At 33.9% G+C, this 13,387-nt stretch overlaps 1 protein-coding gene across 3 annotated transcripts in view; it reads left to right on the top strand.

Annotated features, from left to right (window-relative positions):
* TLL1 (tolloid like 1) overlaps positions 1-13,387 on the top strand; it is a 225,937-nt gene that overhangs the window by 95,361 nt on the left and 117,189 nt on the right. For all 3 annotated transcript variants that reach the window (XM_036854033.1, XM_036854032.1, XM_036854034.1), the window contains exon 2: positions 11,609-11,719. In XM_036854033.1, the coding sequence (XP_036709928.1) occupies positions 11,609-11,719 (111 nt within the window). The remainder of the gene's footprint in view (positions 1-11,608; positions 11,720-13,387) is intronic.

Here is a 13,387-nt window from a genome sequence, read left to right as displayed (position 1 = left end):
AATATTGGCCTATAGTTTACTTTTTTTGTGATACTTTCTCTAATTTTGGTATCAAGGTGATGGTGGCTTCATAGAATGAGCTTGTAATTGTTCCTTCCTCTGCAATTTTTGGAAGAGTTTCAGAAGTATACATTATATCTCTTCTCTAAATATTTGATAGAATTCACCTGTGACACCATCTGGTCCTGGACTTTTGTTTGTTGGAAGATTTTTAATCACAGTTTAAATTTCAGTACTTGTGATTAGTCTGCTCATATTTTTTATTTCTTCTTGGTTCAGTCTAGGAAGGTTGTACCTTTCTAAGAATTTGTTCATTTTTTCTAGGTTGTCCATTTTTGGACATAAAGTTGCTTGTAGTAGTCTCTTATGATGCTTTGTATTTCTTTGGGGTCCACTGTAACTTCTCCTTTTTCATTTTTTAATTTTATTGATTTGAGTCCTCCCCTTTTTTTCTTGATGAGTCTGGCTAAACGTTTATCAATTTTCTTTATCTTCTCAGAGAAAAAGCTTTTAGTTTCATTGATATTTGCTGCTGTTTTCTTCATCTCTATTTCATTTATTTCTGGTCTGATCCTCATGATTTCTTTCCTTCTACCTACTTTAGGTATTGTTTGTTCTTCTTACTTTAGTTGCTTTAGTTATAAGCTAAGGTTGTTTATTTGAGATTTGTCTTGTTTCCTGAGGTAAGATTGTATTGCTATAAACTTCCCTCTTAGAACTGCTTTTGCTGCATTCCATAGTTTTGGATCAACATGTTTTAATGTAATTTGTCTCTAGGTATTTTTTGATTTCCCATTTATTTCAGTAATCCATTGATTATTTAGTAACATATTGTTTAGCCTCCATGTGTTTGGGGTTTTTAGTTATTTCCTGTGTTTGATTTCTAATCTCATAGTGTTGTGGTCAGAAAAGATGCTTGATAAGATTTCAATTTTCTTACATTTACCAAGGCTTGGTTTGTGGCCCAAGATGTGATCTACCCTGGAGAATGTTCCATGTGCCCTTGAGAAGAAAGTGTATTCTGCTGTTTTCAGATGGAATGTCCTATAAATATCAATTATGTCTATCTGGTCTAATGTGTCATTTAAGGCTTGTGTTTCCTTACTAATTTTCTGTCTGGATGATGTGTCCATTGGTGTAAGTGAGGTGTTAAAATCCCCCAATATTATTGTGGTACTGTTGATTTCCCCTTTTATGCCTATTAGCAGTTGCCTTATGTATTGAGGTGCTCCTATGTTAGGTGCATAAATATTTATAATTTTTATCTCTTCTTCTTGGATTGATCTCTTGATCATTATGTAGTGTCTTTCCTTGTCTCTTTTAACAGCCTTTATTTTAAAGTCTATTTTGTCTGATATGAGTATTGCTACTCCAGCTTTCTTTTGATTTCCATTTGCATGGAATATCTTTTTCCATCCCCTCACTTTCAGTCTGTATGTGTCCCTAGGTCTGAAGTGGGTCTCTTGTAGGCAGCACATATACGGGTCTTGTTTTTGTATCTTTTCAGCCAGTCTATGTCTTTTGGTTGGAGCATTTAATCCATTTACGTGCCCACAAAGCCCAGAGCTGCTAAAGCCTGACCCATCGCATCTGCAGGAGCACTTGTTCCCTTTCAGATGTTTCACAGGCAAGGAAGCCGTCAGTGGAGGTGTAACTCTGTGATTCACACAGCTGCGAGGAGAGATTTCTGCGCTTCTTCCCTAGTCACATGGCCCCTGGGGCTCAGCTGTGGTTTTAGCCTCACCTCTGTGTGTGTCCTGCCCAATGGAATCTGCTTTAGAGGTTGCTAGACCACATGGGAGCCCATCAGGCAAGAAGGAGCCGAGGCAGTGATCATGGAGAGCAGGCCACCCAGGTGGGAGGGGGTGGAGGAGGCAATGGCAGGGGCACACGAACTAGCTCCTGTGGGGGCCCTCCACAGTGCTCCTGTCCCCTCAGGCTTTCTTTTCACAGCCAACAGCAGTCCCCTCCCTGGGTCTGCTCTCCAAACCGCACATCCCAGCACCCAGCCCCCATGCACACCAGCAGACACCCATCTCAGGCTGGGGCACACAGGGCTGTGGCATGGACCATCTGTGTAGGTCCCACTCTATCCTGCCTGCCACAGACCAGTTGCTGGGTTCTCCTCCAAGCCCCCAAAACTCCCCTTCTGTGCCAGCTGATCTCCCACTGGTGAGGGGGTTTCCCCAGATGAGGGAACCTCCTTACCTTCAGCTCCCCACCAGGAGTGTAGGTCCCATCCTGCTTCCTCTCTTCTTCCTTTTCCCTTCTTCTTTCTTTCCTCCTACCTGGTTACATGGGGATCTTTCTTGTTCTTTTAGGTGTTCAAAATTGTCTGCTAGTATTTAGCAGGTACTCTGTGAGAATTGTTCCATTTGTAGATGTATTCTTTTTTTTTTTTAATAAATTTTATTTATTTATTTTTGGCTGCGTTGTTTCTCCATTGCTGCAGGTGGGCTTTCCCTAGTTGCAGCGAGCGGGGACTACTCTTCATCACGGTGTACGGGGTTTTCATTGCGGTGGCTTCTCTTGTTGCAGAGCACGGGCTCTAGGTGCATGGGCTTCAGTAGTTGCAGCATGTGGCTCAGTAGTTGTGGCTCGTGGGCTCTAGAGCACAGGCTCAGTAGTTGTGGCACACAGGCTTAGTTGCTCCACGGCATGTGGGATCTTCCCGGACCAGGGCTCAAACTCGTGTCCCCTGCATTGACAGGTGGTTTCTTAACCACTGCAGGGAAGTCCTGTAGATGTATTCTTGATCTATTTGTGGGGAGAGATGTACTCCATGTCCTCTTATTCCTCTGCCATCCTGGAAAGTCTCTATCAATTTTTTCTATTTTTTTAAATCTCTATTTTATTTATATCCTCTGTGATCTTTTATTTCCTTCCTTCTGCTCACTTTAGGGTTTGTTTGTTCTTCTTTTTCTAACTCTTTTAAGTTAGATTGTTTATTTGAGATTTTTCTTGTTTTTTGAAAAAGGCCTGTATCGCTATGAACTTCCCTGTACTAACTGCTTTTGCTGCATCCCATAGATTTTGTATGGTGTGTGTGTTCTTTGTCATTTGTCTCAAGGTATTTTTTAATTTCCTCTTTGATTTCATCTTTGATCCATTAGTTTTTTAGTAGCATGTTATTTAATCTCCATGAAATCATATACATGCTTATTTTATGTTGTTGAAATAAAGTGTGAACATTACAAAAAGGAAAAATCTCACTGATTAAAACAAATATATGGCAAATGTAGTATATCAACCCCTTATAAAGCTAAAAGGAAGGTTAAAAGACAAAAGTAGTAAAATCACCTATATCCACGATAAGTAGTTAAGGGATACACTTAAACAAAATGATTTAAAACATGATGTCAAAGAAATTAAATATGTGGGGATATGAAAAATACAGGTTTATTTATGACCTTTCTTTACATTTTTCAGACATTGGTTTGTTTTATAAGACTACAGTGACTTTATTCAAGTAATAGATAGATTTTTTCCAACTGTATTATTTTGCCCAATATTAAATATATAATTTTTGCTCATGATACACATTTGGTAGTTTATTTAGCTTCTAAGTTATTCTCTTTTTAAAAATAACTCATCACTATTGCTACAGAGAAACTGGAGGATTTTATGGCCAGTTTTCCAATTTATATCTATTAGCTAAGACTTATGACAGTTCTAAATATTTAAATTGAAATAATGGCATAATTATTTAATATTGAAATTTAAATAATGATTTTTCTGGTATTTATAAAGATTTTATTTATCTAATATGCATGCACTTCATTTTACATTTCAGCATCTATTTCCTTCTAATTTATTATCTATAACCAGACTTGAAACATTACTGGCAGATTATTTAGTAATATTAATATTGCAACTAGATAATAAGCAGAGTCTTTGGTGTTTTCTTTCCTTCCAGCACGCCAGCTATGATGAACTCCTTTTTTTTTAGTAGTACTACTAAAATACTATTTTTTTGGTAGATCATTTCCAATTGTCAGTGAAGTACATCATCTCCATATGCCAATGCAGTCCATCCTTGTTCCTCCCCATCCAAAAAGAAAAGCACCTCTTCTCTTCATTTGCCATATGAGACCATCAAGTGGTTCATATGGGGCACCAGCATTACCTCAAATTGAAATTTTTAGACAGACAGTGCTTCTGACTCAGAATCTTTTTTCTCTAAAAAATTACCTGAAGTTAGTGCCAGTAAACTCCCAAATCAAATAAAGGGAGATAGTATAATATAATGGGAAATAAGAGACGGTAAGTTTTTAAAAAGTAAATTCTATTGACAGGTTAGTAATATGAATCTATATCCTAGAATTTTCTAAGGCTCAATTGGAATAATATTGATGAGGGTGCTTTATTAACATTAAGCACCATACATTTAATATCAATATAAGTTACTGACACTTTATGGAACTTTTACAAAGTTCAAAATAATATTGACCAAGGATATTTCACAGATATTTCTATTTTTTGCTTGTTTTGGTGTGAATAAAGTTCCATTTAATTATCCTTTCAATTGTTGAAGGTCTCTGAGACTATGAAGAGAAGGAATAGAAAACAGTATGTGGAGTCAAGTTTTTAGGATGTTAATGAGCTTTTAAATTTTGTAAAGGCTATTTCACTGAGCACATGTTGACTTGAGGGCTGTGCAATGGCATAAATTAAGCAAAGAAAAAAGACTCCAACCTTTGACTTGTGCCCTAGAGGAAATCTTTTACAAAGATGAATAATGGTCAGAAAGGTTGGAATATAACATTTTCTCTCTTAACCTATTATAACAATAGACTAATAAAAATGGAAAAAGTAAGAAAAAAGGTTCTTCTGTTTTTGTGAAGAGTTGACCAGCCAATGGGTAAAACATAGCTAGAATATAGAAAATAGCATTTTCATGAATGACCTTACTTCCAGGAAGGCATCAAGATTTACTCCAAGAGCTAAGGTCAATATTTAGAAAATAAACCAATTTAATTTAAAAATGTAAATTAATTTAAAAAGAAGTATCAGGGTGACTCCTACACTGGCCACAGTTTGTAGACAAACTTCCTAAGGGAAGAAAAAACTCAAGCCTAAGGGAAGAAAAAACAGCTCAATTGTTATAAGATGGAGGAGACATGGGAAATATAAATAAACCAAATCTTGGTAGTGGTTGATTATATATTCATTATTTGAGCAGTATAAGAATGGCAGTTTTTAAAAACATATGAGCTACAATAAACCATTTTTTTTAAAGCTTGTGACAGAAAATATTAGGCCATACACAAAATAAGTTTCAATACTTATTTTTACATTTCTTGATCAAAGTACTTTTCTGTCAGTGTTTTTTCTTTTGAGTCAAAGAGTTCAAAATGAGTATTTGTGATGTGGTTGACATTTTTAAAATGTCCTGAGGAACCCTATCCATGGGCATTGTGGGTTATAAATGCAGATTGACGCGGTATTTTGATGGATCATTTTTTGTGGGAAAAATTTGGTTTTCTTACTTAAAAAGAAAGATACAATTATTTGAAAATTTAGTATTTAATCACATCCATACCGTTAAAGTGCATTAAAACAGGGAAAAAAAGATTTAAAAAAGATAAATTGCTGCTTTTGTTCTGTGTTCAGAATCTATTGATCAATCTAGATTTATCTTGAAACTCATTAATATCCTGAAAAATTATTATCAAATGTCTCCATATTCTGGAGGAATATTCCTTGCATGGTATATATGTACATGTATATGCATATGTTTATTTGTTTTGCATTTCAGATTGAACATATGATTTTGTGCTGAGACTGTATTTTGTTTCCTGATTCAAGAAATAATCAAAACTGTGTTTAACTCGAGCAGCAGTTTTGTGTTCTTTGAAGCAACCTCTAAATCTGGAGTATGTTTGGACAGCTTTTTTTAAAAATAATGGCCCAAACAGTTAGCTTTTTATACTGTACCACACCCCCTTCCTCCAGAAAACCTGCCCTTGGTACATAGAGGCGTCTTGTTTTAAGGCGGCAGATGAGAGTCATATTATCCAGAAGCACCTTTCAATCCAGTTTATCGGAGAAAGATGAGTAAACCATTTTATTTAACTCATCATTTATACTTCACCACATCACACTTTTTGTAGATTGGATGATTTTGTTCGGTTTATGTGATAGTTTATGGTAGAAGTTATAATGCAGATCTTGAAAAAACCCTATGAAATATTTTAAATAAAGCATTGCATATGATTTTTTTATGAACAACCACTAAAATAACTGGACTACAAATCCTTTCTTATTATTAGAAATTTAAGAAAGAAATGTACTACATGAAAAATTTCTTACCCTTTTATTTTTGAAGATCATTTCTGAGAATCTATATAAAAATATATCTTCATTTATTTTAGTATTGTATGAAGAACTTTTAAAATGTTAGATAATTGTTTCCCAAACTTGGAACTTAAAGTAACTTTCATGTTTGTCATTTTGGGGAAAAAATTTATTCTGTGCATATGAAATGCCACCAGAAAACTATTTCCTCTTTTAAATAAGGTAACGTTGTCTCCAAAATATATATATTGGAACTTTTGCTAAATCTTACTTTTCCTTGGGAATTTGCTTAGTGGTTGTCAATCAATCATGTAAAAATAGTTGACTTCTGTTGCCCTTGTCTGAGGAGATTTTCCCTAGGCCTTTATTTTAGCCTACAGTAGCCAAAGTAGCTTTGTCAGGCCTTCACATGACATCATCTTCCTCCCTAAATCCAACATCAATAACAGCATAAAGTTTAAACTGAAAAAGTGTGATAAGCAAATCCTCTTGGCTATTGTTGAATCTTTAAGTTATCTCTCAAATCAATCCTATATGTCTCAATATAACTGATCTGTTTGTTCAGTCATGTATTTCCTGAGCACATCATTGTGATGTTTAGGAAAAAATGATACACTTCCCATAACTACACTTAATAATATATGCTATTGGAATAAAAAGAAAGACAGCTACCTTTTAATTGTTTTTTATTTTAAAGTATACAACAATAATTCCCTGTAGCTTGAAAGGATTTGAAGTATTCTTTGGAATGGTTGAACACCTAGTATTTGGGGTCATAAGGCAAATTTGTGAATTATGTCGCATGCCTAGCCTCATTTTTCTTATATACAACTATACCCCAATTCATTTACTCATTCACATTTTTTGTGCCTCATAACATATACTGAGGACTACTTTATGTCAGGCACTCTGGCAGTGAGTGTTTAAAGATGAGCAACACATCCTTCCTGTGGTCAGTATTTTTAAACTTAGGTTGAGGAATCAAACAATCGAAAGCATGTTATGAAATCTTGTGTGTTGGAAAGACAGGCAGGACATGGAGGTGGGTGAGACCCCTAAGGGTTAGTTGGGGAGAGGAGCTTCCTGGGGGGGCTTTCTGTAAGAAATGCCTGAGGAGCTCTGTCATCTTGTCTACTACAGTGTACTCCCAAGTAGTCATCAACTATCAAGAAAATATATTTGTTTTCTTGAGAATATTTAGTTTGTAAGTATTTTCTCCTGAGTGCATTGAAAGGCTCTGCTTTTTGCAAAAGTAGAGGTTCTTTACTTTGTGTGACCCCTTTTGGTAATCTACTATGGACCTCTTCTCTGGAAAACATGTGGTGACTGTGTTTACAAACTCATACATATTTTTTGCATACAGCTTTTAGGAAATCACAGGCTTGAAGTGTCCTTAAAGCTGGTCCCTGGACCCCAGCTTCAAAATTGCAGGACTATAGATCACTGGGGAATCGGGATGTGGGTGGAAGAGACATCATTTAAAGTTAGAGTATAGGGAATCACAACCTTGGATGGCTTATTTTCACCATATATTCTTTTATAAAATGTGCAGTAAAAGCACCCTGTCTTTTTTTTGTTTGTTTTTTGGTCTCTGATTAAAAAAATTTTTTTGTAGTACAATGAATGCAAATAGCCTTTGGGGAAAAACAAAATCTGTGGTTTTCCATGTAGTTTCAAAATTGTTATTTTTGACATTTTATTTTGGCCTATTGGTTAGCTACATCCCCATTTTTTGACTGGAATCTGAGCAGAATTCCAAACAGATAGTAAATATTCTAATTGCACTGAACATTTCCCTAGTATCGTAATTTATAACCAGTTTCCTATATTGCTTCTGTATCTGATATCAGTAAACTCAAATCACTGTATTAAATGGGGCTAATGACTGATACTTTATAGTTTTTTAAATTAATTAATTAATTTGTTTATTTTTGGCTGTGTTGGGTCTTCGTTGCTGCGCTCGGGCTTTCTCTAGTTGTGGCAGGTTGGTGGTGCGCAGGCTTCTCATTGTCGTGGTTTCTCTTGTGGAGCACGGGCTCTAGGCACGTGGGCTTCAGTGGTTGTGGCATGTGGGCTCAGTAGTTGTAGCTCACAGGCTCTAGAGCTCAGGCTTAGTAGCTGTGGCGCATGGGCTTAGTTGCTCCACAGCATGTGGGATCTTCCTGGGCCAGGGCTTGAACCCGTGTCCCCTGCATTGGCAGGTGGATTTTTAACACTGTACCACCAGGGAAGCCTGATAATTTATAGTTTTAAAAGTATTTCTCTTTAATTTTTGTTTTTTGATGTAAAATAAATAGAAAATACCATATAGAAAGAAAAACAAAAAGCTCCAATGTGGACTTGAGAATTACAAATATCTTGGAACCTATATAAAAAATATATGTTGGATTACAATGCAAATTCTAAATACATATTAATATAAATTGTCATCTTCCAGCTGCTATGCCAATGCATAAGTAAATATTTAACATGTAGAAATAAGTCACTTAGACTAAAGTAGAAGGTGAATTAAGGAAACCTTCAAATGTGTGCAAAAAAAAAAAAGAAATTGTGCATTTTAAACTATGTGATAGGTTGAAAATTCTAAGATGTCTATTTTTTGTTGCTGTAGACAATATCAAGATTTAAAGGTATATATGGCCTACAGTACATCAAGTCTACACATATACGAATTGGCTTAGTCACTCACTATTGCTCCTGAAGCAATTCATGGCGGATTCAGAACTACAAAACTACTGAGGCTATTAGTTAGAAAAAAAATAACAATAAATAAAAAATAGGCTATGTACTCCAGAGCAGTTTTGTCTCCTTCGAGAATCATCTGGTCTTATGCCATTCTTATTCCAGAAATAATTTTTTTTCTTCTGTGAAGTGTTATATCAACCTGGACTGCTGATCTTAGTTTGATATAATCCATCAAGACATGAATCCTATTGCATGTGAAAAGTCACTACAAGAAAATAAAAATCTAAAACACATTTGAGTTTTATTTTACTACTACCTTCATTATATAAATGTAGTACAGATGAAATACACTTTATTTGGTTGAATGCTTAAGCTTTCAAGTCAACCAGCTGATTCAGAGAGAAGTAAAATTTATTGTTGGAGAAAAAAATGATTCTAATAAAGATAATGACAATGATAATTATTTGTAGTAATGGGAGCTTGTTAAAAATGTAGATCTGAGACCTCTCCCCAGACCTACTAAATCAGAGCCTGCATTTTTACCAGATTTGCTGTGATTCCTGGAAAAATAAAAGAGAAGCACTTTTTTAGTGTCCCTAACTGTCCCCCAGCACTAGGGAAGGAAGAGGCAGACTGAGAGAGTCACTGCCAGTCAGTGCTCACAACTATGTGCATGGTAAATACACATGATAGAAGATTTAAATAACTAGCAAACTTGTATTTACCTTAGAATAGTGAAAAATCTTGAAAAAAAAGAGTGCAAAATTTATTTATGAAAACGAACAAGTCTTTATATAATTGGAAGATATTTTATTTAGGTAGGCCATCTATTTGTTAGGATGTCTGGCTTTAGGGATGGTGGAGACTTAGCAGTTTCTGCTGCATGTGTATGAAACTGATTAGAATCTGGATTCAATTTCAGTCATCAAGACCAACTTCTTAGTCAGCACTATTAACTCTTCTACAGACTTCTTCATCCCTGATATCAAAAGATTGTAAGCATAACTTCTACAGACTGCCATTCCATTGACAGTAGGGCAGAAGAGAGGGGTTGATGAGCGAATTCTAATTCTAATGAAGATTTTTTCATATGTTGAACTGATAACGCATCTTGAACTAATTTCTGTTTTCTTCCTTTCTAGATTTACACATAAATAAACCTCTTCTTATCTCATGTCAGTTTTCTATAAGCGAACTAAACTAAGTATATAATTGTATATGATAAACCTTTGATCAAAGCCTAAAGCATTGTATAGCTTTCAGGATTGAAGTTTATGACTTAAAACTAATTTTATTAGTTTTTATAGCTAAAATTCATACATATTAAGGTTTGAATTTAGTAAAAGTGATTTGAAAAGGATGGATTTTGTCATTTTCTAAATTTTTTTCACTTTTTTAAATTGAAATATAGTTGATTTACAATGTTGTGTTAGTTTCAGGTGTACAGCATGGTGATACAGTTATATATATATATATATATATATATATATATACACTTTTTCAGATTCTTTTACCTTATAGGTGATTACAATATATTGAGTAGGATTCTCTCTAAATGTTTTAATGTAAATTCCTCCCCTCCTTTTTGGTTTTGCAGAAGAAAAATCTGAAGAAAAAATTTAAAAAGCAAATTTGTAAACCTGTATCAAGAAACAAATATCCCAGAATTTCCAAGGCATTTGTCAATGTTTTACTATTTCATGATTAATTTATTCTCTCTCTTAAATTTGCTACATTTCCTAAAGTTATTATATTTTGACATCTGATAGTACAAAGGGATACTTTTGGGCTCAAATAAACAAGGAGGCCATTTTTGTTATGCAAATGTATATTTCTGACCTTAAAAGAGAATTCACTTACTGGTTTAAATACATTCACAATGGTTTATAGAGCTTTGCTTTATTAAGTAGCATAAACTGCTGGGTATAAAAGATAGAGTGTTTCCAGGATCAGGGTAATGATTTTGACACTCCTAAAAATATGGGCAGTGTCTTATTTGTCATTAACGGTGAAAGGTCAGCACCTGGTCATTGCCTAAATAAAAGTTGACTTTATTTATACATTTTATAGAGACTCAGAGGCAATGTCATCTTTAGAGAAAGTGCATTATAACTGTATAAAAATGTGATGAATGAGTTGTTATAACAGCACAATATTCTTTTGTCTCAATTGAACCTCACTTTATGAAGCTATCATAGCACACAGTTTAGTTGCTACTACCTCTTCTTCTACCTGTCAGTGAAGACCTGCTGATCTCAGACATCCACTGTAAATATAGACATTCTTATCAGATTTTCATTTATTTGCAAATTAGCCATGATTGCTGAATTTTCTTCCCTTAGAACCCCACCCCCACCCCATAAATCTGAGGCCATTTCATTCAAAGAAATAACTTTCTCCCTCTCCCCTCAAACATCAAAGTAAAAAAAGTGGGTCACGTCCTTTCACAGGTGGCTTATATTACACTGTAACAGGTCCAGTAGGTTCAGTTACACTTTCTGAAATATCTCTACATCTTTAGGGACCACATTTCCACATTTTTTAGCAATATTTTTCTAATTAGCTTTGTTTGCATCGATTTTTGCTCTTAAATAATTTATATTTTAATTGAAATTTTCTTTTTTAGCTGTGTTTTGGGGTGACATTGCCTTAGACGATGAAGACTTAAATATCTTTCAAATTGATAGGACAATTGACCTTACACAGAACCCCTTTGGAAAATTTGGACATACCACAGGTACAGTTGATTATTTGATTCAGTTTGCATTCATTTAGAAGAAAATATACTCTTGAAATGCTAAAATACTCTTTGGATCATTTTTGATGTTCCAGTGATCACTTTGATTTTCTTGATATGAATGAGCCTATTTAGAAATTTAAGTTTTATTCATAGTTTTAATTTTATTAATTAATGTATTTAACAAAGATGTTGTAGTGTTTACCATGTACCACGTACAGGGCCTGGTTTAAGTACTTTGCAGGTGTTAACTCTTTGAATCCTCATAATGACCCCATGAAGGTAGCTGCTTATTGTGATTTACAAGTGAGGAGATGGAGATTTACAAGGTTATGTAGTTTTCTTATTGTCACATAGCCAGGAAATGACTGAGTCAGGACCAAAATTCAATTCTGAGGAAGGTTAAATTTCATAGTCTTGAACATTATATTCAGTTGCCTCCTATTTGGATATTGAGATGCAAAAAGTAAATTATTCTTAGAGTAATTATATACAAACTTATTTAGAAAAATTATCTATCTATTTTTATAATTTTTGTGAAAACCTGGAAGAAAATTTCAATTTCAACTGTTTGAACATATTTGAATTATGCCTATATGAGACTTGTAATATTTTAAAAGACATTTGGGTCCTCATTTTAAAATATCTGTACTAAAATTTAAAAATTATTTTATATTATCTTGATACAATTTTTATTCTGTATTTTATTTTGGAGAAAAATTGCAAGGTTAAAAATGTAAAATTTCTTTTTGTAGTTATAGCTAAAACATTTATTCAGTGTCATGCTTTTTGATTTCATTGAATCTCTCCTTCTGTCCAATGCTATTTTTACTTTCTTCTTGTATTCTATGGAAAATAAAACATATAGTTCCTTTGTGGTATCTAGCAGACAAATATATTTTAGTCTTAAGACTTTTTACTGTGAATTAACATCTCTCTTTGCCCAATTTACTTTTTCGCAGCTTTTTATTAGGACATGTTTCAAAGATATCTAAAAGTTGATAGGATAATGCAAGCAACACCTATACACCTTGAAAATTCAGCAGTTGTTCAGTTTACCATATTTGCTCTCTGTATGTGTGTGTGCATGCATACATGTATAAGTATGTATAAAATATTTTGAAGTTAATTACCAACAACATAGCTTTTCAATATTAAATAGGTTAACATGCCCTTTTAAGAATAAAGACATTATTGTACATAATCAAAATATTATTACATATAAGAAATTTATGTAAGGTAATAAAACAAATAATACAGTACTTAAAAATAATATGCTTTAGCCTTTTTATTTATAGTGAGTCTTTTCTGAAACATACATCAAATATATGAGGGAAACTGCTTTGCAGTGTAATCGCAGATAGTATATTCCTATAGGTATGTTTATTGACAGACTCCAACCATTATCTCACACTTAACACTGTCACAGAGATTAACGGATTTGGAACAAGAGAGCAATGGTATAACTCAGCAAAATCTTAAATTTATCACATTACATTCTCAATTTTTATTAAGATTTTCATTAGATTCAAGCTTTATTCAGGTCATTTATTTAACCCATTGTCCTCTCTTTGTACTGGAGACATTCATTTTCTGTGATTCAGAACATTTTGATACTATGTAATTTTGTCATTTCATTTATAGTTAAGCTCTGAAATAGTAACATTT

The sequence above is a fragment of the Balaenoptera musculus genome, chromosome 5 (assembly GCF_009873245.2).
Source record: "Balaenoptera musculus isolate JJ_BM4_2016_0621 chromosome 5, mBalMus1.pri.v3, whole genome shotgun sequence".
Lineage (NCBI taxonomy): Eukaryota > Metazoa > Chordata > Mammalia > Artiodactyla > Balaenopteridae > Balaenoptera > Balaenoptera musculus.
Note: the sequence above shows the minus strand (reverse complement) of the source record. Positions and strands in the feature narration are given on the sequence as shown.